Below are 26947 nucleotides of genomic sequence, written 5' to 3'. Positions count from 1 at the left end.
CCAACAAATAATTTAATCAATAAATTTAATTAATGAATTGATTATATAAATCACTTAATTATATATATTTAACTTACATTAGTTGTGTATATATATTTATATACACGCACACACACACACACATATCTAACTTAGTCCAAAAGATACTTTAGGGACTGAATTGCAAATCCATAATACACATACATGTTTGTGCAAAACTTCCATGGATGGGATGGTATTTGTATTATTAAGGAGACCTAGGAGGGAAAAGGAGAGGCAGGATCCAGAGCACTCCCCTCAAAGCAAAGCCAAGACTTTAGCCACATCTTTGCCAGGGCCTTTGGTACAGTTCACTGTCTTGTCTGTGCATGTAGGTGTCCTCCTGATGTAAGATAAAGAGCTTGTCTCTCGGTTCACGAGCAGAGAGTGTGATACTTACGAATTTGAGAAGGAATGTGTTTTCCCGTAGCGCTCCAATGCACCCTGCGAATCCCAAAATGAACATCACTCCACCCACCACGAGGAAGAGCCACACTGGGTCAAAGCCTCCAAGATCAGTGATGGAAGAGATGTTGGACAGGACTCCCTGGGGGCGGGGAAGAGCACAAAACAAGGCACCAGGATGTGGGGTTAGTTCTCTAATGTACACGATTTATAGCACTTGTCTCCTCTTCTCCCCAAAAACACACTGGCCATCACCTGATTATCATGTGTGATTAATTACCTTAGAGAAAGGAAGACACACACACATACACACACACAGAGAGACATAGATAAGGAGGAAATGCTTTTCTATTCACATTTTTGATAAAAATACATGGAGCAAAAGAAAAAAAAAATGACCACAAGAAACTGTCATCCAATTCTGTATGGAGAAGCAGATGCTACTTTTGCTTTCTATGTGCTCAAATGTAAGTGTTCTTTAAAAAAAAAAAAAAAAAAAAAAGATTATGGCTGGCGCCGCGGCTCACTAGGCTAATCCTCTGCCCGCATGCAGCGCCAGCACCCTGGGTTCTAGTCCCAGTTGGGGCACTGGAGTCTGTCCTGGTTGCTCTTCTTTCAGTCCAGCTCTCTGCTGTGGGCCGGGAGGGCAGTGGAGGATGGCCCAGGTGCTTGGGCCTTGAACTCACGTGGGAGACCAGGAGGAAGCACCTGGCTCCTGGCTTCAGATTGGCACAGCACACCGGCCGTAGAAGCCATTTGGGGGGTGAACCAACGGAAGGAAGACCTTTCTCTCTGTCTCTCTCTCTCTAACTCTGCCTGTCCAAAAAAAAAAAAGATTTTATTTATTTATTTGAGAGGTAGAATTACAGAGATAAAGGTCTCAACATTTACTGGATCACTCCCCAAATGAGCACGACAGCCAGAACTAGGCCAATCAGAAGCTAGGAGCCAGGAGCTTCTTCCGGGTCTCCCATGTGGGTGCAGAACCCCAAGCAATTGGGCTGTCTTCTACTGCTTTCCCAGACCATAGTAGAGAGCTGGATTGCAAGAGGAGCAGCGGGACTAGAACTGGCGCCCATATGGGATGCCAGCACCACAGGTGGAGGCTCAGCCCACTATACCACAGCACCGGCCCCATAAGTGTTCTTGAACAAATAAAAAAGTGTGTAACAAAAACACCTTCCCGACACCTAGATAGGAAGGGAGGTCATCTGAAGTCCCCAGTCTCACATGCAGAGGTGAGACAGCTGCCTACTTAAAGCTCTTGCCATTTCTTAGGAAGTAATGGTACAGCGAGAAGCTAAAAAGTTTTCCTCTGAAATGTAAGGTAACTACTTCCTCTTTCTCCATGCAGAGGTCAGCTACTGTTAATTTGAAACTGTAGATGTATATGAGTCTAAACATCACCAATTTTTTATTTTTTTATTAAATGTTTAGAACTCTCCAATCCAAATACCCCCAGAGCATTGTATAGTTTGCCGTAAATTCTTAATATTGGTTTTCAAAGCACTCCCAACAGTCTGCAAGAACAAGGAGTGTTCATCGGATTTTATACTTGAGGAAAATGGAACTCAGAGTGGTTTAGTGATGGGCTGACAGCCACGCGACCATTGATTTGCTGGAACCAGAACAAAATGTCTGTTTCTGCACCCTCTACCCACCAAGGGGGCCAGGCATCTGCTTCCTGGTTGGCTCTCATCAATAACTGAGTTTAGGAGTTCTAGTCCATTTCAAGTTGTAGAAATAGTTAGAGGAGAGCACTTTGTTCATAGGAGGAAATGTTTCAACAAAAAGCATGAACCTCACCCCCCCCCCCCAAAAAAAAAAATCAAGGATTTACATAAAGTCACAGGCAGGGGGCTGCGAGGGTACTGAAACAGTTAGGAATGAAGAGTGCACGCACACTTTAGCAGCCACACCCTTCACAAAACCACAGACATCAATGGGCTTGATCCAACTTCGTCTTTCTTGGGTCTTCAAGCTCTGAACTATGAAAACTCACCCCAGGAGGGCAAAGGTTGAAAGCAAACACAGCAATAAACACTGGAGCAGATTCTGCACCTACTCAAGTGCTGCTGGGAAACCACCTGCCCAGGGAATCAGACAAAATTCGAGGGCCCTGTGTTGGGAGAACACCAACCTCTCTCCTGGGATTGTGTTAACCACAGGGTTAAGACTTGCAGCCTTAATGTTTTGGACCTACCCAGCCAGTGGAAGAGTGGACTTTGGAGGCACCTGATAATATTCTTAAAACCCGAAAAGCTTTTCCTAAAGCCTGAAAAGGTTTTTTTTTTTTTTTTAAATTAATTTATTTATTTTATTGGCAGAGTTACAGAGAGGCAGAGGAAGTGAGGGTCAGAGAGAGAAATCTTCTATCTATTGGTTCACTCCCCAGATGGCTGCAACAGTGCTGATCTGAAGCCAGTAGCCAGGAGTTTCTTCCGGTCTCCCACATGGGTGCAGGGATCCAAGGACTTGGGCCATATTCTACTGCTTTCCCAGACCATAGCAGAGAGCTGGATGGGGAGTGGAGCAGCCGGGACTCAAACTTGTGCCCATATGGGATGCCGACACTGCAGGCGGTGGCTTCAACCACTATGCCATAAAGGTTTTTTTTTTTTTTTTTTCAAGCTCTATTTATTTATTTGAAAGACAGTGACAGGGAGAAAGGGAGAGACAAAGATCTTCCATTCAGTGGTTTACTCCCCAAATGGCTGCAATAGCTGGGGTTTGGGCTTAACCAAAGCAAGGAGGAACTCCATCCAGGTCTCCCACATGTGTGCAGGGGCCCAGGCTTTGGGCCATCTTCTGCTGCCTTCACAGGCACATCAATAGGGAGCTGGATCATAATGCTAGGAATGCTGACATCATGGGTGGTAGCTTTGCTGCATCACAACGCTGGCCCTTTGGAAAGTTCTTTATGGTGAGAAGAAGTAGATTCAGTTTCTTTGGCTCCAGAAATAAGTAGCAGATATGGAATGAGAGAGACACATGTTAGTGCCATTGTAATGAGGCATTTCTAACACTGCCAGGTCTCTAACAATGGATCAGAGATGGCTGCCCTTAGAGATACAGGCCTCCTCTCACAGATGGGCTGATGCTGTGAACCTACATAGACAGTGGTCTAGGAAGGATGGCCAAATCAGATGGCAAATTGGGACAAAATGACCTTTAGGTTCCTTCCAACTTTAAGACTTACTATGATTTCACCCGTTTTTAATGATTTATGACTCATTCTCAAGTCTGAGCAAAGATCAGATTGTTCCCAAACATTCTTCCATGGTCCATAGAGCTCAGTGGATTACAGGAACAATGATCTGAGCAGCTCAGCAAAGCAAGCAAATAAGCAAGCATAGGAGAGCATGAAGCATCTAGATCCTTCCTCCCCGAAAGGCAGGACAAGTGTGACTCCTGACTGTTGGTAGATTCCTGGGTCATTTGTCCTCGCTGGGTTTAATTTGGAGGATGAGCATTTGGCTCCTCCGACAAACTCATTTTAATACTTACTCTCCCTAGCCTGCAGGGGCAGTTTTAATTGAGAGACCTGCAACTGTTTCCATGGCAACAGCAATCATTTGGGGACCGAGCTGGACTGCAGATTCTCCTCATTTAATCCTAAATTCCGGCAAAGACAGGGCTGAAGACAGACACTACCGAGAGCTGAGGGAAACTAATATTCTGCAAAGCACAGGAAAGACCGTCATGAGCTTTATTTTTAATGGACTAAAAACATAGGCAGGTAGTTATCAGTGGAAAACTGCCTCAAGTCCCTCCAGGCCCCCTGGGTGGAAAGACTACATCCTTTAGCAATTTTTAAATTAAAACTTTTTTTTTTAAATTTACAGGTAAAATTGCACACATTTGCCATGTTCAACACAATGTTTTGAAGTATATCCACATTGTGGAATGACTAAATCTAGCTGATTAGCATATGCATTATTTCCCACAGTTATCATTTTTGTGGTGAGAACACTTCACATCCACTCTCAGTTTTCAAGAATATATGTTAACTTGGGTCACTAACTCAAATCCTTTCTTTTTTTAAGATTTATTTTAAAGGCAGACTTACACAGAGAAGGGGTTCGAGAGAGAGGTCTTCCATTCACTGGTTCGCTCCCCAGATGGCCACAACAGCCAGGACTAGACCAGGCTTCAGCCAGGAGCCAGAAGCATCATCCAGGTCTCCCACATGGGTGTAGAGGCTGAAAAACTTGGGCCATCTTTGGCTGCTTTTCCTAGGAGCAGTAGCAGGGACCTGGAGCATCCAGGACACAAACCAGTGGCCATATGGGATGCTGGCCTTGCAGGTGGCGGCTTTACCCACTGCACCACAGCACCAGCCCCACTAACTCAAATCTTGAAAGACAAGGGGTGAAGGTCAGTGTCTACCGGCCAGTTTCTCTTCCATGGACTCAGACTTACTTCCCTAGATGGGGAAGAAGAAAAGCCTCGCTCTTCCAGCTGTGCAGAGTTCACAGCCACTCGGCGAGGGCAACAGCTGACTGAGTGACTACACAGAGAATACATAGGAGCTGTGCGGCAGAAGACAAAACTGATGGAGAGCCGACAGCCCGGCCTTCTGTTGTCTTAAAGATAGGGTCTCTCTCTGGACTTTTAAGTATGTTTAGCTCCACTTGACAAATGAGGTAGAAGCGCAAGTACATGCCTGCTATAGAATAATTATAATTAAAGCTTGTAGTTGACAAGCTAGAAGGAAAAAAGTCTAAAATTACAGTGCAGTCTGCCAGGTGATTTCTGACAGGCACTCAGGTTTGTGGTCAATCTTCAGGAACATGCAAGAACACCAGCAGCAGCAGACAGCTCATCTTCTGGGAACCTGCGGGCATGCCCTCTTCTGGGCCTCTTTGTAATGGCTTCCTTGCCCCTCAGTTCACTTTATGGCCCCTTCAGGGCTGCCACATTCTCCCATGGGCCCTTTGCCTCAACGAAATGAGGACTGGAGGCCCTTCCAACAATGCCAGGATTCAGAACAGGCATCTCTGGGGCCGGTGCTGTGGCATGGTGGGTAAAGCTGCTGTCTGCAGTGCTGACATCCCATCGAGTCCCGGATCCCGGTGGCTCCACTTCCCATCCAGCTCTCTGCTATGCCCTCGGAAAGCAGTAGAAGATGGACCAAGTCTTTGGGCTGCTGCACCCACATGGGAGACCCAGAAGAAACTCCTGACTCCTGGCTTCAGATGGGTGCAGCTCCTGCCATCGCAGCCATTTGAGGAGTGAACCAGCAGATGGAAAGATGGAAGACCTCTCGCGTACGCCCTCTCTGCCTCTCAAATAAATCTTAAAAAAAACCAAAAAACAGGCATCTCTAGCGGCTGACACAGCACAATACTAAACTTGGGAGCCAGGTACTGCATGTCATGTTCTTTTTACCATGTAGATAAAGTCAGTCTGCAGTGTGATATAGTGCTCAGGAAGAAACAAAGAACAAGAGTTAGGAGGCCCATTCCTGACAGCACTTTATAAATTCCTGTGTCCAGAGGTTCCTGCAGCATGTCCTAGAGTTCTGAGTGCTGCTCCTGGCTTCCTAGAAGAAACCCCACTGATTGCCTAAGCTGGGTCCATTGGATCTTCAGTAGCATCTGAGGACGCCTGCATGACACAGTAGCTTTGAGCAAACTATGCATCCATGTCCCATGCACAGGCGTGTGCACCTACACACATGCAAATGGTCAGAACCAAAGCTCATGCTTAATGCTGGGAAAAAACATGTTGTGGGCATGGGGAGCAGGCAAGGGGCAAAGGGAAGTGCTAGATTTGAAAACAGTCACTTGTCTAGTTGGAAAAGTCAACATAGCCATTACTTTAGTATGTACAGTCCTCATTTGTGTTAACTCACGATCAGTTCAGTATCAACAATGAAATTAGTACTTCTGGATGAAGTTTCAGGTGCTTTACTGACAAGTCGCAGGTAAAGTAGTGTAAGCCCTAATTCTCCATGTAAGTTTGAATGTTATGTCGTTGAGTTTAAATACCAACTTTTAAATTTTAAACGCAGGGATTAAAGTCATCCACTGGTTCACTCCCCCCCAACATGTCTGCAACAGTTGTGGCTGGGCCAGGACGAATGCAGGTGCCCAGGTCTCCCATGTACATGGCAGGGACCCAGGAACTTGAGACATCACCTGCTGCTTCCTAGTGTGTGCATTAGCGGGAAGCTGGAATCAGGAGCGTAGCTGGAACTTGAACCCAAGCACTCAGATATAATTCTGAGTGGCATCGTAACCTCTGCACCAAATGCTTGCTCCTAAATATGAACCTATAAAAAAACTTACCAAAACTCAAGACTTACTGGAAAAAAAACATGAAATGTCATTTGGCTATTCTCTTCTGTACCTAGAACCACTGCTCACACTGGAAGTGCACACACAGAGCCTGACATTTGTATCACACAGGGAGTTCTTGGCCTTCTCCTACCAGAATCCTCTGGGAATTAAAGATGTCAATGGGACTTGAATTTGTAGATAATGTCAGAAAATACCATCTCATAAAGCTAAATCTAACCGAAGTGAGGATAAATGAGAAGCAAAACAATAAGCGGCGTGCACTTTTTTTCCTTTGTTTAAACAAAACATTTTGCTTTGGTTGACAAAAAAGTGGGATTCTGAACAATAGTAGCAGTGACAGAAAGATCGGAGTAACAAGGGGAGTCAGAGATAAGACTGAATGCCCCCAAGAAAATATATTTAGAATATAGAGGCAGAATATAAGAGGAATCTATACATGTTTTTTAAATTAATAAATTATTATGATCTTAATAAGAACTGGTATACAATGAATATATTCATAAGAATTCTTCAAAATCAAAATGTTTCTAAGTTTGCATTCTTCTTAGGAGCCTCCGTTTTCTCCTCCAACTTTACAGCTGTTGCTGTAGCAGGCAACAGAGGCAAAAATGAATTGGCCGTGGCATAAAGTGCTGCAATAAAAACCAAACAAACTTCAGTCAATTAAAAAAGTTGAAAAGAACAAATACATTCAACAAATTGGCCATTCGGCAAATTGGCTTTTGGGCAACTGGCTCTTAGCATACTAATTTGGAGCTTTAAAGAGATCTTCCAGTATAGATAAGAAATTTTCTATTATCCACTAAGTATTAGATAGTATCTCTCAACCTTAGCAAAGAGATCCATATGTGTCTAAGAAGAAATAAGACATGCTAATGGACATGTCTGAGGCAGTATCTTTGTAACAGAAATTTAAAGAGAGCCAACAAACAAAAATATTTCCTTGTGTGCTTGTCCCAAACAAGGGAAACTCTGATATCCCAGCCACCTATGCAAGCCTGCTGCAGGGCGGGGCAGAGGGGACATTCTAGAGTCACCCTTCAGCATAAGGTTCCAATGATGTACTCCAGCCTATGGGGTTCACCTATAATTTCCTATGGATCTTAAACAAAATGTGGGGTAGCCTGGACAAGTGCTAGATGTATTTTAGACAGGACACTATAATACAGGCTACCTTGTTTTGAATTCTAACCCCACTACTTACTGCCTGTGAAATCTTGGACAAGTTACTTCAATTTCTACATCTGTAAAATGGTACCCAATATCATAAGGTTGCTATGAAGATGACGGAAACAATCCCACTAAATCCAAACACCAGGTTATGTGCTTGGCATACAATAAGAATTCAATACAACTTATCACCATCATCATTCTCATCACTGTTATTTTAGAACAAGAGGAAGATGTCAGATGCTACAGAAGCACTAACAGGAGTGCCTAATCCAGCTGTGTTGAGGAAGAGGATTCTTCCCCATTGATTTTGCTCTGGGCACTTGCTCTGCCTGAATCCCTTTGAACGTAAGCCTCGGCCATATCTGATAATCATGTCTAATGGAATGACAGTCACGGGCTTGAAAGAAGACAGTCACGTCTTCTTTCTTGGGGAATTGGAAATAATTCTTTTTTTTTTTTTTTTTTTTTTTTGACAGGCAGAGTGAGTGAGAGAGAGAGACAGAGAGAAAGGTCTTCCTTTTTGCCGTTGGTTCACCCTCCAATGGCCGCTGCAGCTGGCGCATCTCGCTGATCCGAAGCCAGGAGCTAAGTGCTTCTCCTGGTCTCCCATGCGGGTGCAGGGCCCAAGGACTTGGGCCATCCTCCACTGCCTTCCTGGGCCATAGCAGAGAGCTGGCCTGGAAGAGGGGCAACCGGGATAGAATCCGGCGCCCCGACCGGGACTAGAACCCGGTGTGCCGGCGCCGCAAGGCGGAGGATTAGCCTGCTAAGCCACGGCAACGGCCTGGAAATAATTCTAAGACCATACAGAGAAAAGGCACAAAATGGAAGCCATGAGTAGGCAAAAACCGAGATTAGGTGGAAGCCATGAGAAGTGGAACAGCAGAGACAGAGAAGCCTGTGATGGCGGTAAAGCATGCAGACCCATCACCAGCATGGTGGAGCACGGAACCAGAAGCGAAGCTGCCTTTGCTGCCAGAGGACCACACTGGGCACCCTGGTGGTCAGTCACTGCTCCTGAGTGATTTCCACTTGTGAGCCACATTCTAGCCCTGCAAGATCTGACAGCCCCAAGGTATGATGGACATAGTATGTCTCCTTAAGAATGGGAAACCCCAGGCTGCCTTCCCTCCCTCCTCCATCTCCTCACTGGCACCTCATTTGTTCAGCTGTCTCTGGAATTTAAGCAGCTTCTCCCCGTGGTTCTGCAACAAAGGGATATGTTCAGAGGAAGGATTTCTTCTGGAAAGCCAGTCCCATGCACAGATAGAAACAAGAAGGAAAACAAAACTCCAGGAGTGTCTGTGGCTTTCTTCCCCAACAGCTCAGAGCAGCCTCTCTATGCCACCTGGCAAGCTTCAGTTTCTTCTCTCTCAACCCACGCAGAAAAGAGAGACAAAAATAGCACCAACACCTCCCCACCCCCACCCCAGTCTGGGACTCTTCTGCTTTTGCATATATAAGCACATTCCTTCCAACTGCAGGATGAGAAACAGACAGGCATACGTCATGTGCACGCAAAGCCAGGCCACAGGGACCCATGTGAGATCAGTGAGACTGGGTCCTGGCTCTGCTACCCTCTGGAGAACAGGCCCTACTGGGTGGATCTGACTCTGCTTCCCTGGAATCAGAGGGAGAGAAGCAGTTCTTTATTGTCAAAGGGTAACCAGCTAGGACATCCCTGAGAAAATGCAGCTACTCAGAGAGGGGTAGTCCAGGGGAACTGGATGTGTGGTTTTGAGCAATGTCCACAGCAAGACCAAGTAGGGACCACAGAGCCACTGAGAAACCTGCCCCTAAAAAACGCTCCTCAAAGACCACTACCTGCAGCACCGGCATCTCATATAGACACCAGTTTGAGTCCTGGCTGCGCCATTTCTGATCTGTTTCCCTACAAATGGCCTGGGAAAACAGTGGAGGATGGCCCAAGTGCTTGGGCCCCTGTCACCCACATGGGAAACCCAGATGAAGCTCATGGCTCCTGGCTTCAGGTTGGTCTAGGCCTAGCTGTTGTGGCCATTTGGGGAGTGAACCAATGGATAGAAGATCTCTCTTTCCATATATAACTTTGCCTTTTAAATAAATAATTTTTTAAAATAATTTTTAAATAATTTTAAATAATTTTTTAAAAATTTAAAAATTTTAAATAATTTTTTAAAAATTTTAAAATTATTTTAAAAAAATAAATAATTTTTTAAAAGAAAAATACTCTCAAGGAAAGTTACAGGGCAAAGCTACTCAGCAAAACTCAAACATCTGTCTGTGTGCGGAGGTACTGCTGAGGCCACAGAGAGGACAAGGAACCAGAACAGAGCTTCCAAGGAGCTGACCAGTGCAGAGATGAGAGGGACCAGGGCAGCTTAGCTCACGACTGGGCAGAGATGCCAGTCCACGGGAAGCCTGGCTGCTTCAAAGGCACACGGTTCCTTCCCATTTTTCCTTGTCACAAAGGGTCATCGGTGAGACTCGTGTAATCCTTTCTTGCAGATAAAAAACGACCATGGCCTGCCTTTGCAGTGAGGGACGGAGGGAGGGGCAGTCATGTTGTAGGCCCCCCCTCCAGCGGCTGTGAGGAGGCTTGCTGCACCAACTTCTGTCGGCTGGTACTGCTAACTGGCAGGAAAACCATTGCCCCACCACCACCATCACATACATAGGGGTGTGACTGCCCCATGAACACAGAACACAAGCACATCCAGATGTGCCACCATTCAGAAATCCCCATGTGCCTAACCATCCCCCAGATATTTTCATCTGCACATTCAAAAGATGGGAGACATTCCTAAGGAAGCTTCTGCTCCAAGTATAAAGTTTACAAAGTCATGGACAGAATGTTTATGTGCCTCTCAAACCCCTATGCTGTAGCCCTATTCCTCGGTGGGTTGACCTCTGGAGACAAGGTGCTGGGGAGATGACCAGGGTTAGACATCATAAGGGTGGGATGGGACTGTTAACCCACGAAGGGCTTCGTGTCCTTGTAAGAAGAGACCAGAGCCTGCCCTCTCTCACTCTAGCATGTGGGGCTACAGCGGGAAGGCAGCTGTCTACAGCCTAAGAGAGCCCTCACTGGGAACTAAATCTGCCAGCAGGTTGATGGTGGACTTCCCAGCCTCTAGAACTGTGAGAAATCAAAGTCTGTTGCTAAAGTCACCTAGCCTGTAGTATTCTGTCCCTGCAGCCCAGGCCAAAACAGGGCAATGTCTCGCCAAGAGGCAGGTGAGCCTTGCTTCCGGAACCTCAGAGAACAAATCCTTTCATGGCCCAGGTGTCAGGTATTGTGTCAGTTAAGAACATGCAGAATAGAAGATAGTCACACCCACAGGAGGGGAGATGGGGAGTACAGTGCTCGCTGTGCGGAGGTACCAGCAGCAGGTGTCACTGGGACGCAGGGTAGGGGTTCCTGTGAGCAATCGTGGGACAAAGTGACAGACCTGGCTCAACAAGGTATTCACCCGTGACAGTGTCAAGAACAAATGAGAAAGAATATACTCAAAAGAATAAAGCAGTAAGTTGTTCCTCGACAGCCAGGACGAGGGCTGATCAAGTCATTGCTTCTCATAGTGTCAGTTTCACTTCTACAGGTTTCCTTTTAGGTGCTCAGTTAGTTGTCACAGATCAGGGAGAACATATGATATTTGTCCCTTTGGGACTGGCTTATTCGTAACTGATCATAAAGATAGGATTAAATGTCAAAGGGATCACATAAATAAGACCAGTGTCTGCTAATAATAATTGATAGAATTAAAAAGGAGGGAATGCGCTGTGGCTCACTTAGCTAATCCTCCACTTGCAGCGCCGGCACCACAGGTTCTAGTCCCAGTTGCTCCTCTTCCAGTCCAGCTCTCTGCTGTGGCCCGGGAGGGCAGTGGAGGATGGCCCAAGTGCTTGGGTCCCTGCACCCACATGGGAGACCAGGAGAAAGTACCAGGATCCTGGCTTCAGATCAGTGCAGCGCCGGCCGTAGCAGCCATTAGGGGAGTGAACCAAGGGAAGGAAGACCTTTCTCTCTCTCTCTCTCTCTAACTCTGCCTGTCAAAAAAAAAAAAAAAAAAAAAAAAAAAAAAAAGGAGGGAATGATCCAACATGGGAAGTGGGATAAACAGCAGACTCATAGAATGACAAATGCCCTAAATAGTACTCTGGCCTCAGAATCAGCCCTTAAGGCATTCAGATCTAGCTAAAAAGCCCAGGAGAATATCTCAGGCATTGAAAGCCAAGACATTATGGCAAAAAATGACCTAAATGAAAGATCTCTGTGAGTGATATCCCAATGGAAAGAACGGGCCATCAAAGAAGGAGGTACCTTTCTCTGAAGGGAAGAGAGAACTTCCACTTTGACTATGGCCTTGTCTAAATAAGATCAGAGTTTGTGAACTTAAGAGGCTTCCATAGCCTTGGCAACTCATGACAAGAGCCTAGGGTGATTACTGATGCCATAAATAAGAGTGTCAGTTGTTAAATCAACACCAGGAGTCACTCTGCACTTGCTCTCCATGTAGGACCTCTGTCCTTAATGTGTTGTACTATGCAAATTAACAGTAAAACTAGTACTCAAATAGTACTTTATACTTTGTGTGTCTGTGTGGGTGCAGTCTGTTGAAATCTTTACTTAGTATATACCAAGTTGATCTTCTGTACATAAAGATAATTGAAAATGAATCTTGATGAAGAATGGGATGGGAGAGGGAGTAGGAGATGGGATGGTTTGTGGGTGGGAGGGTGGTTATGAGGGGAAGAACCACTATAATCCAAAAGTTGTACTTTGGAAATTTATAGTTCTTAAATAAAAGTTTTCTATTAAAAAAAAAAAAAAGAAGAAGAGATGGGGAGGCTGATGGTGTTTTGAGCAGAGGAAGGCCCAGCGGCTTCTACTCTTGGAAACTCCACTCCGGCTGCAGGGACGTGCCTTGGAGACGGCTGGCACGGCGTGGAGATGCAGGCGAGAGCTGCCGAAAGCTTGACCAAGGCAGTGACATAAGAGCTAAACTGCCGGCCATGCCCTGGGCTGCCTGGATTAGTTTACCCCGCAACACCCCTACCAGGGATACCCAGAACAGACACAGAGACGGGGTGACTTGCCCATGCTGCTCAGAAAGTGCAAGGTAGGGAGTTCAGCCCAGGCCACCTGGCCTCAGAGTGGTCTTGTAACCACTGTAAGGATTTTCTACTGCTGGCAGACAGCTGGTGCAGAGTGGGGGCACCAGGGTTTTTATCTTGACCGGACATCAGGTATCTGATTCTCAAAAAAAATTTTTTTAATCAGAAAGACATTGTGACAGAGAGAGAGAGCAAGAGTGAGAGGAAGCTTCCATCCACTGGTTCACTCCAAAAATGGCCACATCAGCTAGGGCTGGACCAGGCCAATGCCAGGAGTCTGGAACTCCATCTAGGTCTCCCACATGGTTGGCAGGGGCCCAAGGACTTGAGCCATTCTCCGCGGCTCTCCCAGGTGCATTAGCAGGGAGCTGGAGTAGAAGTGGAGCAGCCAGAACTCCCATAAGGGATGCCTGTGTCACAGGTGGCTTAACCTACTATATCAAAATGCCAGCCCTACTTCTCAAATTTTAACCTGATGTTGGAAAATTTTTGCCTGCAATTTCACTCATCACTGTCTGAAAACCAGAGTAGGAGACATACACCAACACCGCTGCCGAACCAGCTAAAAACCTCTTTATCCTGCACACATCACAAAATGGGGCCGCTAGCAGGTGCTTACAGGGAGGACTGGCTGGGGGTCAAGAGATCCCAGGAGTCGGGGCTGCTGTGTGCTGTGTGACCCTCTGCACCGGAGGGAAGGCGGGGTGAGGACAACTTCTCTCTGACCCTAAACCCAGTGGGAAGATTCAGGAGGTTGTCTGGGAGTTGTTTTTTTTTTTTTTTTTTTTTTGACAGGCAGAGTGGATAGTGAGAGAGAGACAGAGAGAAAGGTCTTCCTTTTTGCCGTTGGTTCACCCTCCAATGGCCGCTGCAGCCAGCGCATCTCGCTGATCCGAAGCCAGGAGCCAGGTGCTTCTCCTGGTCTCCCACGCGGGTGCAGGGCCCAAGGACTTGGGCCATCCTCCAACTGCCTTCCCGGGCCATAGCAGAGAGCTGGCCTGGAAGAGGGGCAACCGGGATAGAATCCGGCGCCCCAACCGGGACTAGAACCCAGTGTGCCGGCGCCGCAAGGCGGAGGATTAGCCTGTTAAGCCACGGTGCTGGCCGTTTTTTTTGTTGTTGTTGTTGTTTTTTTTTTTTTTTTTAACATTTATTTATTTTACTTGAAAATCATAGTTACACAGAGAGAGGAGAGGGAAAAGGAGAAGGAAAGTGGGAGTGAGGGAGAGAGGGAGGGAGAGAGGGAGGGAGGGAGGGAGGGAGAGAGGGAGAGAGAGGGAGGGAGAGGTCTTCCATCCACTGGTTCACTTCCCTGATGGCCGCAACCGCCAGAGCTGCACTGATTCAAAGCCAGGAGCCAGGAGCCTCTTCCAGGTCTCCCACGTGGGTGCAGGAGCCCAAGGACTTGGGCCATCTTCCACTGCTTTCCCAGGCCATAGCAGAGAGTTGAATAGGAAGCGGAGCAGCCCTGTCTCAAACCGGTGCTCATATGGGATGCCGGCACCACAGGCAGCAGCTTTTACCCACTACACCACAGCACCGGCCCCAACTGGAAGTTTTAAAGGGGGACTCAGCAGTTGAGAGACCCAGCAACTAGGCCAGACCCTGCCTGGGAAGGGACCTGTGGACTGACTTCTGCCCCAGAAATCTAGACCGACAAGGGCTAGTCAACTGCTTTGAGGTCAGTGGCAGGCGAGGGCTGGTCTGGTTGGTGGCCTCCCTCCCAAATGGGCATGTCCAGGAAAAAACATAAGGGCTGCATGGGAGAGGCAGCTTGGATTATCCCTGGCCCTGTCATACCACAGGGGTGAGAAGCAGCCTCAGAGGGCAGAGCTTGGGGTGCACAGGCAGAGGAAGATGCCCCCCATTTGAGCAGGGTGCCAGGAGCCCACCAGAAGTGAGCTGTCCACCCAGCTCAGGGGACTCAGCAGTGAAGCCTCAAAAGGGCCCCTTTATCATCTGCCAGGCCGGGGACACAGCCCCACCCCCACGTCAGCCCTGGCGGGAAGTGGGCAGGTGCATTTGGGGAAGGGGTAGGAACTACAGGAGGAAGAGGGAGCAGAGGCCCACATCTCATCTCCTGCTCAGGGCCACAGGCAGGCAGGCAGGCAGGGTGGGTAAGGGAGAACATTTTACCATGAAGTTTGCTTTAGAGTTCTGATTCTCACTCAGGGCAGTGTCATCACGGGGTGGAGTTGCGATCCGGCTGGACCGTGAGCCCCTCTGAATAAAGGTGCAAAGATATGCACAGAGGGAAAAGTGACAGCCTTTCCAGCTCACGGCATGTTCGGTGATCAGAGCGCTTGGGAGGCCAACCGCCTGGCACTGACCGAGAGCCAAGGGTTTTCCAGCTCTGAACATGCAATGGGGAACGGCAGGGCCCAGCTGGACAACTGAGGGAGAGACGTGGACAACCGCACTGCTCTGCAGACGATAAAGCACAATCTTCACAGAGGCATCACCTTCAGAACTCAGAAATGTCTCCTGAGAGTAGGTGCAGAGCCGAGGAACCCGCTTCTCGGTGCCGGTCATCGGGGTAACGGCTCCTACCTACTGTCGCCCCTGGTCGCAGAAACTCGTCCTGCGCTGCTGTGTGCTGAGTCATGGACTCTGTCTCTAATTTGCCTTCCTGGGAAAACAGGGACAGTTTTTCCAGGTGAGTCTATGGTAGGACTGTGACAGGAAGCAGGTGGACGGGCTGGGATGAGACTTCCAGTTACAGACAGGGCAGGGGAAAGCCCCCTGGAGAAAGATTCTGCATCTGGGCTGGCACTGTGACGTAATGCATAAAGCCAACACCTGCGACATCAGCATCCCATATGGGCACCGGTTTGAGACCCAGCTGTTCCACTTCTTTGCTATGGCCTGGGAAAGCAGCAGAGGATGGCCCAAGTACTTGGGCCCCTCCACCCACGTGGGAGACCTGGATGTGGCTCCTAGGTCCTGGCTTTGGCCTGGCTGTTGCAGCCATTTGTGGAGTAAACTAGCAGATGGAAGATTTCTCTCTGTCTTTCCCTCTCTTTCTCTGTAACTCTCCCTTTCAAGTAAGATAAAATATAAAATAAAATAAAATCTCCATATCACATACACAAAGCCAAGGTGAAAGGCAGTGCAGGGGTGAATTCCCCCGTCTCCCTGTTTGGCTCAGCCCTGGGCTCCAGCTCTGCCCTCCAAACACCTCCGACACAACCCAACTGAGTGAGTTCACTGGAGGCAAATGGAGGATTAGAGAGAGGAGCAGAGGGAGAGGATCACACTCCTGGCTTAACGTTTCTGGGCTACAGTTTCTGGGCTACAGTTTCCCCATATCTGAAACAGAATGCCTTCTCTTAAAATCTAACCTGAGGCAATCCAGACATGATGCAAGCAAAACCAAATCCCTTTAAAAGGAGCAAAGTTTTCCTGTGTAGCATTTTACAATGGGCAGAGCACGTCTACATATGCTCGTGCATTCAGTCTGCAAACATCTTCTGTGCATCCAGTGTTGGGAACGGAGTGAGCATCAAAGGGCCACTCGCAGAGCTGCTGTCAGGCCAGACGAGCCAGGCTGGCTACCCTTCCTGCCCAGTGGGCCAGGGGCTGCGTCAGGGCTGGCACTGGAAGCAGTAGGCAACTCAAACTCACACCAAGATCAGGAAAGGACATCTGTCCTCCTCTGAAAAGCTGAGTCCCCACCACCCCTCGGCACCTTCCCTAGCAACCCCCTCCTGGTGAGCAATCACCCTGCCTCTCACCCCCACCTCAGAACAAAGTCATGAAAAAATGGAAAAGGAAAAGCCGCCCTATTTTTCCCATGAAATGAGATAATCATATATAGAATCCCATCTTCGCGACAGAAATAAATGGTTATTTTCTTTCCTCATACCCAGAATAAAAGGACCTGCTATTTCTAACACAGTACCACCTGGTAATCAGACCTCAGAAACCACAGGTAATTCTGCTTCCTTTTATGCTGTAGGAATGGTTAATACAGTGCTCGGATAGACTATGGTTTGAAAGTGGTTTGGGCCCTGCAGGCTCCTGTGTGGGAGGCTTGGTCCTCCATGTGTTGATGTTGGGAGGTGTTGGACCCTGCAGAGATGGGAGGTTGTTAGGTCCTTGGGGTGCTGCCCTCAGAAGGGGTGTGGGCACCTGGAGTGAGTTCTGGGGAGAGTGAGTTGTTAGCAAAGCCTAAGTCTGGCTCCTGAATCTCTCTGTCCCCTGCCATGACATGACACAATGCCTTCACCAGACCTGAGCTGATACTGGCACCATGCCCTGGAGCCATGCTCTAGAACTGTGAGCTAAATGCATCTCTTTACTGCATAAGCACCCTGCCTCCGGTATTTCATTACAGTAGCACAGAATGCCTACTGGGAGATCTGAGGCAACCAGTGATTTCCACAACTCAATGATAGATGCCACAAAATAGCACGGTTCAAAAGAATGCTTTTGTCATTCATTTGTTCAATCATTTTTTCATAAACACTATTTCTTTTTTTTTCAATTTTATTTTTTATTTTCATTTTATTTGAAAGGCAGAGAGACAGAGAGAAAGACAAGTCCTTCCACTGGTTCACTCCCCAATTCTCCAGAACAGCTAGGGCTGGGCCAGGCCAAAAGCAGGCCCAGAATTTGATTAGGGTCTCCCACATGAGTGGCAAGGGTCTAAGTACTTGAGCCACCACCTGCTACCTCTCAGGGTGCATTTGCAGTAAGCTAGAATTGGGAATGGGGCTGGGACTCAAACTCAGGCACTCTGATACAAGATCTGGGTGTCCCAAGTGGTGTTTCAGCCACTACGCCAAAGGCATGCTGTGTGTGCACTACTTCCTGAACACCACCATCTGCCATTGAACGTCCTAGGAACTGAGTGCAGCAATTAACAAAAACTCTGCTCTCACAGGGAGAGATAAGGCAAGTAAACTTCTTAGAGTACAAGTGGTAAGTCCTTAGAGGAAGAAATACAAGAAAGGCGACTACATAGACAGGAAGACCTAAGGACAATGGTGACATTTGAGTAGGGACCAGAAAAGAAAGGAAACTGCCAATGTAGATCTCTGGAAGACAGCATACCACGCAGGGAGAGAGTACATGCAAAGGCTCTGGGGTAGTAGTAGCATGTTTTAAATTTTGTTGTTGGTGAGAAGAAATCATATATATATTTTTTTGACAGGCAGAGTAAGACAGTGAGAGAGACAGAGACAGAAAGGTCTTTCTTCTCTTGGTTCACCCTCCAAATGGCTGCTACGGCCGGCGCACTGTGCCAATCCGAAGCCAAGAGCCAGGTGCTTCCTCCTGGTCTCCTATGCGGGTGCAAGGCCCAAGCACTTGGGCCATCCTCCACTGCCTTCCTGGGCCACAGCAGAGAGCTGGACTGGAAGAAGAGCAACCGGGACAGAAACCAGTGCCCCAACTGGGACTAGAACCCAGGGTACCGGCGCCACAGGCGGAGGATTAGCCAAGTGAGCCACGGCGCCGGCCAAGAAATCATAATCTTAAGATAGTTTCAAGGCACAGCTGACAACAGTTGCCAGTGGACTGACTGCCTGCGGTATGAGAAGAAACCAAACGAAGTCAAGGGTACCTGCGGGAGTGCACAGATGGAGCTACCATTTACTGCAATTGGGAAAAGCAGGTCTGAAGAGGGGTCAGGAATGTCGTCTTGGATGTGTCCAGTTTCAGAATCCAAGTGGCACCTGAGTGGAGCTGTTGGGCAGCCTCCTGGCTTTGGAAGTGTGGGATTCGGATGAGGTCAGGACCAGAGACAATAAATCTGGGAGTCATCAGAGATGGTGGCTTGTGGATGAGACCTCTTAGAGCAGAGTGAAAAGTAGAGAAGATGTCTCAGGACTGAGCCTGGGGCCCTCTAAAATGTAGGGGTTAGGGAGGGGAGGTGGGACTAGCAAAGACGTGTGGAAGACCCTGCCTGTGAGGGAGGATATCTTGGAGGCCACGTGAGGAAAGTGTTTCAAGAAGAGAGGGCTGAAGGACCACCCTTAGTCCTTGCTCAACTGAGGACGGTGCGTGAGCTCCTGGATGATAGCATGATGTGCTCCATGATCCAGCATGGATTCAATAAGCAAGTACTTGGTTCAGCTAAGTCCCTAGCTGGGTAATCAGAGAACAAATAAAGGATATGGTCTACTTACAAATACAGGATACAGAAAAACAGCCTGGAGCAATGTCAAGGAGATGGATTAGAAACTGCCTGGCTGATGACACTCAAGGGCACACACAAGTGTATGATTGTCAACAACAAAGGACATTTCTAGGGACTCTTCACTGGGCTCTGTCCTCGGCCCACTCAACATGTCAGTGGCTTTTATCACTCATAACTAACCTCGACTGTGATCTGAACAATGCAGGAGCCTCGTTGAAATGGAGCATCCTAGCATCTGTCCCAGACCCACTGAATCAGAATTTCCCCAGGTGGCACAAGGGAAAGAACAGGCTGACGAAAGGCCTGATGTAGAGGGAGGAATCAAGGGAGTAGGATGGTCTAAATGTGCAATTGGAGAATGGACATTCAGCCTAGAGGTCAAGATGCCGGCGTCCCACACTGGAGTGCCTAGGTTTGAGTCCTAGCTCTAGCTCCTGACTTCACCTTCCACCAGTGCAGACCTTAGGAGGCAGAAGGCAAAGGGTCAAGTAATTGGGTTCCTGCTGCCCATGTGAGAGACCTGGATGGCATTCCTGGCTCAGTCTTGGCCACTGCGGGCATCTGGAGATCAAACAAGTAGATGGGCATGCTCTCTGCCTCTGTATGTTTTTAAACATGCACCTGAAACCAAGCTGAGCAGAATGGACAGCATGCTTGATGACGGTTCAGCTCTCCAGTAATCTCTGCAAGTGGTGAGGTAGGCTAAGATTTCCCAGTGCAATCTTGTATGAGACTCTGAAAAACAGGCAGCTGTGGGGTGATGGGGTAAACCAGCTGGGTCTATGACCAACTCGGGACTCTGAGTGATCAATAGTGGATGTCTAGCCACACTGACCCCAGCTGAGGGCAGAAAAGACAGCGCAGCTACATACCCTCTACAGCCCCCAAACACCCTTTCCGGGGTACAGAAGGAGGTCAGAGGAACACAGCCAAGGCCTGTGAGGATTGCCCAGACAGGTGCATATGTGCAGCTGCAGACTCTGAAGGAACCAGACCTCTGCCTGGAGATGCTGCAGGGGCTAACACGTGGCAGGACTCACTGGGTGGGATACAACAGTGTCGCTCCAGCAGCAGTGAGTAAACCCAGCGTGACATGATTCCCATGTGGCAGAAGGAAGGTCTTCCCAATAGTAAGAGCCACACAAAGAGACAGAAATGGGGATCACCGTGCTGTGGGGACTGTTAAATGCACACACACTCCTAACCAGCGAGCTAGGCCGTCTATTATCCATGCATGTGCATGTGTACATATTACCCATTTTTGCCTTCTCTTCCTACAACGAGGTAGTAAATTCCCTGAGGTCTGAAATGAGGCCTTTTTATCTTCATAGCCTGACAATTCAGCACAAGTCCTGTCACATGATATGTGCTCAATAAATGCTAATTGAGCAAATGAGTTGATCCTGGCTGGAAGTTGCCAAGAGTGCTGTAGAGGTGCCTCATGCCACATCCTCATTAACGTTCCTTCCAAAGGGCAGAGGCTCCGATCTCTGAAAACCTCCCTGGCAACCAGCTTCCCCTGGAGACACGCTCTCCCTTTGTGTCTTCACAGTTGATTTGGAACTTAGATCAAATGAATTATGTAATTATTACGTCTAATATTCAACTGCAATAACAGCCCTAGGTTTAAAACTCAGATTGGTGTTAAGTAAGTATGAGAGGTAATAAGGTTTGCCTCCAATACATCTGAACGGCACATAAACACGTTGAAGACTCCATCAATTAGGGAAATCTGATCCTTCCAGCCATGACCCAGTTCCAGGAATTACCTCTCCAGGCCTCCCTGAAAGGAAATGTCACCACACCCTGGACTGTATTGGTTCTCAGGCTCAGCAGGTGCACACTGCCTATTATCCTTGACCTGGCTGGGATATACCTCAATGTCATCCTTCAGAGGCCTGGCCCAGCTGAGAGGGTAACCCAGAGGACCATGAAGGAGAGACCTCTGCAATTACCAAGGCAATCGAAGCACACTACACCCTCCTGACGAGGCCTCAAAGCTAACCCAATTCTCTGGTCCATGGAGCAGAGCTTGAAACGCTCAAAAATCAGAGGCAGCCGTCAAGGCCACCGTCCTGCTATTGCCTCCACGTGGGAGTGGACATGCTACACCACGCGTCCAGTGGACAGAGCCAGGTCTGTGGTGAGCACGGACCTTACAGTGATGGTCTGGCAGCCATCTCGTTTGATCCTCCCCGCAGCCCTACTGGGCGAGAGTAGCTGTCTTCACTATACACACAGGGTAAGGGCATCTCAGGAGAAAATGCAGTTGCCTGAAGTCCCACAGATGAGATGGGGAACGCAGGAACCCATTCCCCAGCGCTCTATCAGTCACCTCACAAATATCGCAGACCAGGTCTCCAAACACTAAGGATGCGTTTCTCCCAGCTCCAGAGGCCGGGAAGATGGAGGGAGGCATGGGCAGAGGCAGTGTCGAGGGAGGCCCCCTTCCCGCTTCTGCCCTTACCTGGCACAGAGATCATCTCTCGCCTGTCTCTTACAGCAAAGGCACTAATTCTACTCATGAGGACCCCACCACATTGCCTCACAAAGCCTCACTTCCAAATATCATGACATTGGGGGTTACATCCTCGACACATCATTTTGGGGAGACACAAACACTCACCCATAGAGCATCCCAAAGCTGTGCTCTTTCCCCACATAGCAGCCAGAGAGATCTAAGTCAAAAGTCAGATCAGGACACTTCTTAATCAAAATACCCCAGTGGGCACAGTGGATAATACGGCACCCAGGACACTCACATCTTGTATCTGAGTGCCTGGGTTCAAGTCCCAGCTCTGCTCCTGACTCCAGCTTCCTGCCAAAGCACACGCTGGATGGCAGCATGTGATGGTTCAGGTAGTTGAGTTCTTTTTTTTTTTTTTTTTTTTTTGACAGGCAGAGTGGATAGTGAGAGAGAGACAGAGAGAAAGGTCTTCCTTTTGCCGTTGGTTCACCCTCCAATGGCCGCCGCGGTAGCGCGCTGCAGCCGGCGCACCGCGCTGATCCGATGGCAGGAGCCAGGTGCTTCTCCTGGTCTCCCATGGGGTGCAGGGCCCAAGGACTTGGGCCATCCTCCACTGCACTCCCTGGCCACAGCAGAGAGCTGGCCTGGAAGAGGGGCAACCGGGACAGGATCGGTGCCCTGACCGGGACTAGAACCCGGTGTGCCGGCGCCGCAAGGCGGAGGATTAGCCTAGTGAGCCGCGGCGCCGGCCGGTAGTTGAGTTCTTGCTACCCACATGGAGGCCTGGACTGAGTCCTTGGCTCCAGGGCATTTGGGGAGTGAACCAGTGGATGAGAGATCTCTCTCTCTCTCTCCTCCTCAAAAGAATAAATACATGTACTCATTTCATTAAAAAGCAAATAAGAACCCCCGTAGCCTCCTCTCATACCCAGAACACATCCAAACTTGTGCCTGGGCTGGCCTCTGCCTGCCTTTCTTTCCAATCCCCTCCTGCTCCTTGTCCTTGATCTCTCCATTCCAGTCCTCCTGGCCCTGTGCCTGCTCCTTAGACTCACCAAGGCCCAGCTTCGGGCCAGAACACCTGCTGCTCCCTCTTCCCTGGATGCCCTGCCCTCAGACCACTGTACATCTCTTCTGCTTCATCCAGGTCTCTGCTCCAAAGCCACCTCCTCAAGGAGACTGTTCCCAACCACTCCTCCCAGACGCTCCTCCTCCTGTCACTTTTGGGCAGCCCCCCACCCTTCATTTGATGTTTCTTGCTAGCACTCAGCAGTACTGGGTACAAATCCTCAGCCAGTTAGCTGCTTCTTTTCAGGGCCCCCACTAGAATACCAGCTCCCCGAGGCAGGAACTCTGCACTATCATCTGCTGGACCCCCGTGCCCAGGACCCAGGAAAGTGACCAGTGCTCACCCAGCTGGGCTGCTGCATGGCCAAACACCTGTGCAATGCAGCAGGTGATGTAGCTACAACCACCCAAACGTCATGACCTTCACTGCGCCCTTGAATAGGCTGCTCTCTATTTCCAGCTTTTCCCTTTGCCTGCATGGTACAGGAGCGCAAGCTTTGAGTACTTCTCAGTACCTGCGATCCACAGCCAAGTTTTCACATTCTTTAGCATTAGTGATGAATTTATCTGACACTCTACATGGATTTATATTCCACTTACTTCATACTACATGCTAACAGTTTATCATATAACACTAAAATTTTTTTTAAATAGCTTATCTTCCAAAAGGTTTTAAAAAAAAAAGACTACAAGGTGACTTAATGATATTTATAAACATTATTGAAATTCTTGTGCCAGGGTCAGGAAATTATCTCATAGCTAACTGCTCAGATCACAGTATCTGTCGTGTACTTATAGCATTACTTTTTTTTGTTTTTTTTTTGTTTCATTTTGTTTTTAACTTTTATTTAATGAATATAAATTTCCAAAGTATAGCTTATGGATTACAATGGCTCTTTCCCCCCAATAATTTCCCTCACACTCCGCAACCCTCCCATCTCCTGCTCCCTCTGCCACCATTCGCATCAAGATTCATTTTCAATTATCTTTATATACAGAAGATCAATTTAGTATATATTAAGTAAAGATTTTAACAGTTTGCACCCACACAGAAACACAAAGTGCGTAGTACTGTTTGAGTACTAGTTATAGCATTAATTCACATTGAACAACACATTAAGGATAGAGGTCCTACATGAGGAGTAAGTACACAGTGACTCCTCCTGTTGTTGACTTAACAATTGATACTCTTATTTATGGCATCAGTAATCACCCTAGGCTCTTGTCATGAGTTGCCAAGGCTATGGAAGCCTTTTGAGTTCGCCAACTCTGATCTTATTTAGACAAGGCCATAGTCAAAATGGAAGTTCTCTCCTCACTTCAGAGAAAGGTACCTCCTTCTTTGATGGCCCGTTCTTTCCACTGGGATCTCACTACAGAGATCTTTCATTTAGGTTTGGTTTGGGTTTTGTTTTTTGTTTCTGGTGTTTTGTTTTTTGGCCAGAGTGTTTTGGCTTTCCATGCCTAAAATACTCTCATGGGCTTTTTAGCTGGATCTGAATGCCTTAAGGGCTGATTCTGAGGCCAGAGTGCTGTTTAGGACATCTGCCATTCTATGAGTCTACTGTGCATCCCGCTTCCCATTTTGGATCGTTCTCTCCCTTTTTTATTCTATCAGTTAGTATTAGCAGACACTAGTCTTGTTTATGTGATCCTTTTGACTCTTAGACCTATCAGTATGACCAATTGTGAATAGAAATTGATCACTTGGACTAGTGAGATGGCATTGGTACATGCCACCTTGATGGGATTGAATTGGAATCCCCTGGCATGTTTCTAACTCTACCATTTGGGGAAGTCCGATTGAGCATGTCCCAAATTGTACATCTCTTCCCTCTCTTATTCCCACTCTTATATTTAACAGAGATCACTTTTCAGTTAAATTCCAACATCTAAGAATAACTGTGTGTTAATTACAGAGTTCAACCAATAGTATTAAGTAGAACAAAAAATAATACTAAAAGGGATAAAGTATTAAGTTGTACATCAACAGGACAAGGGCTGATCAAGTCACTGTTTCTCATAGTGTCCATTTCACTTCAACAGGTTTCCTTTTTGGTGCTCGGTTAGTTGTCACTGATCAGGGAGAACATATGATATTTGTCCCTTTGGGACTGGCTTATTTCACTCAGCATGATGTATTACTTTTTTAATTTAAAAAAAAAATTTGAGGGGCCGGCCCTGTGGCACAGTAGGTTAAGCTTCTGCCTGTGGTGTTGGCATCTCATATGGGTGCTGGTTCATGTCCCAGCTGCGCCCTTTCTGATCTAGCTCTCTGCTTACAGCCTGGGAAAGCAGGGGAGGATGGCTCAAGTGCTTGGGAGACTTGGAGGAAGCTCCTGGTCCTGGCTTTGGATTAGCCTAGCTCTCACTGTTGCAGCCATTTGTGGAGTGAACCAGTGGATAGAAGACCTCTTTCTAGGTCTCTGACTCTCTCTCTCTATAACTCTACCACTCAAATAAATAGATAAATAAGTGTTTAAAAAAATTTTGAGAGAGTGACAGAGAGACAAAGAGTATGCTTCCATTCACTGCTTACTCTCCAAATGGCTGAACTAAGAGGCCAGGAGCTGGGAACTAAGTCTTCCACATGGGAGACAGGAACCCACTCTGAGCCAACACCACTGTGGAGCCTGGCTGGAGAGAAACAAACCAAGGTACTCCAATGTGAGACTCGGCATCCTAACCAGTGACAACCGCCAAGTCAAACACCCGTCTCCTCTTTCGGAATTTTTTTGATTTAGGCTTCATTCCTAAAGTCTTTGAGAATATGTCATTTGTCTTCCAAGAACGTGTCCTTGCACTAATGAGCCATGTTTCTCTATACTTTGCAGTTGTTAACAATAGAGGCATCACAGATAAAATAACGTGCATGCTCTCATGAAAATGCGTGCATTTTCATAATATCCAACTTACCTTTTCATTCCACGCCCACAGTCCAATTCCAAGAAACGTTATCCCCAAAAACTGAAAGAAAGCAAGCAAGCAAGCAGTGTAAATATAAAGGTAAAGACCATTTTTTTTTTTACTAGTACAAATAAGAAAGTGTTCAATTCTTTTGTCAGGTAACCTTATTGGGAAATACTTTTCCCTAAAACCCGACTAACCATCTTTCATAGCACCAAGATGGGTCAGAAACCCATAGGCGCTCAGAAGTCGTTCGGATTATGAATAACAATAATTAGGTGGGATCATGAGTGAAATGAAAGTCATCAATAATGTTTAATGTTGCCGTTTCAGGTAGGAGAGGAAGAAGTGAGTGTCCCCATGCATCTGAGCCCGACCTTATCCAGAAAATGGAAGAGCAGGGGCATGAAGAGAGAGGAGCGAGTGGCCCTCTCTTTGCCATCATACTATGGTACACAGACTAGCCAGAGGGACACACATAAGTCCCCAAAGTCCCTCCCCAAACCCTGTATCTCTCCTTCAAAAGGTAACTTAAATCTTGTCAAGTTGGATGTGATCCAAAGAAATCCCATGGTGCCTCTGTCTCTCAGAAACTTACATGACTGAAGCGGCAGTTCACGGGGCCCCCGTGACACTGGTCTAAACTCAGCTCTGTAACTTCGTGCATAGCTGGCAGCACACAAGGGGCACGTGGGATTGAGTCACATGTGGAGCCCAGTGGAGAGGCGCACCTCACACCCATCCTCATGGCTCACCGTTCTGTCACTGAGCTGGGGTGAGGGGTGGAGTGAGGAGTGAAATGGGGGGAATGGCTCCTAACCAAGAGGATTCTGCACTTCAGTTGGTTCTCATCATACCCTATCTGCTGTAAGACACTGGTTTCCCTCTACACCGTAGCATCTCTGAAACTGGGATGTGCCTTGAAATTGACAGCTTCTCCCTTGGTGGTACCTAAAATAGTAGTGCCTCAGAGTTGGGGTGCTGGAGATCTGATGACGGATTGCACAAGGCTGCCTGCCCGCTCGGAACTCAGCGACTGGCTGCGATGGGTACAAAGAGAGACCTTACTCCTCATCCATATCATCAACAGCAACTCAGAATTTCTCTCCCAACCTTTGAAGCAGAAGGGGAGTGAGCAGGCTGCCGGGCAGGTTCAGTCTAACAGCAGCAGCACACATGGCTTACTTGACTCACACCTTGATCAAGTTCAATGGCAGCAAAGCAGTCCGCGGAGAGGGAAGGTGGGTACTCTTTACGGGCTCAGGCGAATGTGAGACCTGTCCACCTGGACGGGGCTTTGCCATTTCCAGCAGGGAGCTTCTGGCACTTTGCAGGCAATGGTTAATAAATCAGAAATGGGACTGG

The 26947-nt window shown here is 47.7% G+C and overlaps 1 protein-coding gene across 1 annotated transcript in view; it reads right to left on the bottom strand.

Moving 5' to 3' along the window:
• TSPAN5 (tetraspanin 5) overlaps positions 1–26947 on the bottom strand; it is a 190184-nt gene that overhangs the window by 15224 nt on the left and 148013 nt on the right. The window contains exons 2-3 of the mRNA XM_062199843.1: positions 25592–25642; positions 419–565 (exon numbers count right to left, since the gene is read on the bottom strand). Of these exons, the coding sequence (XP_062055827.1) occupies positions 419–565; positions 25592–25642 (198 nt within the window). The remainder of the gene's footprint in view (positions 1–418; positions 566–25591; positions 25643–26947) is intronic.

This window comes from Lepus europaeus, chromosome 8 (assembly GCF_033115175.1).
Source record: "Lepus europaeus isolate LE1 chromosome 8, mLepTim1.pri, whole genome shotgun sequence".
NCBI lineage: Eukaryota > Metazoa > Chordata > Mammalia > Lagomorpha > Leporidae > Lepus > Lepus europaeus.
This window is presented reverse-complemented; position numbering and strand designations above follow the sequence as displayed.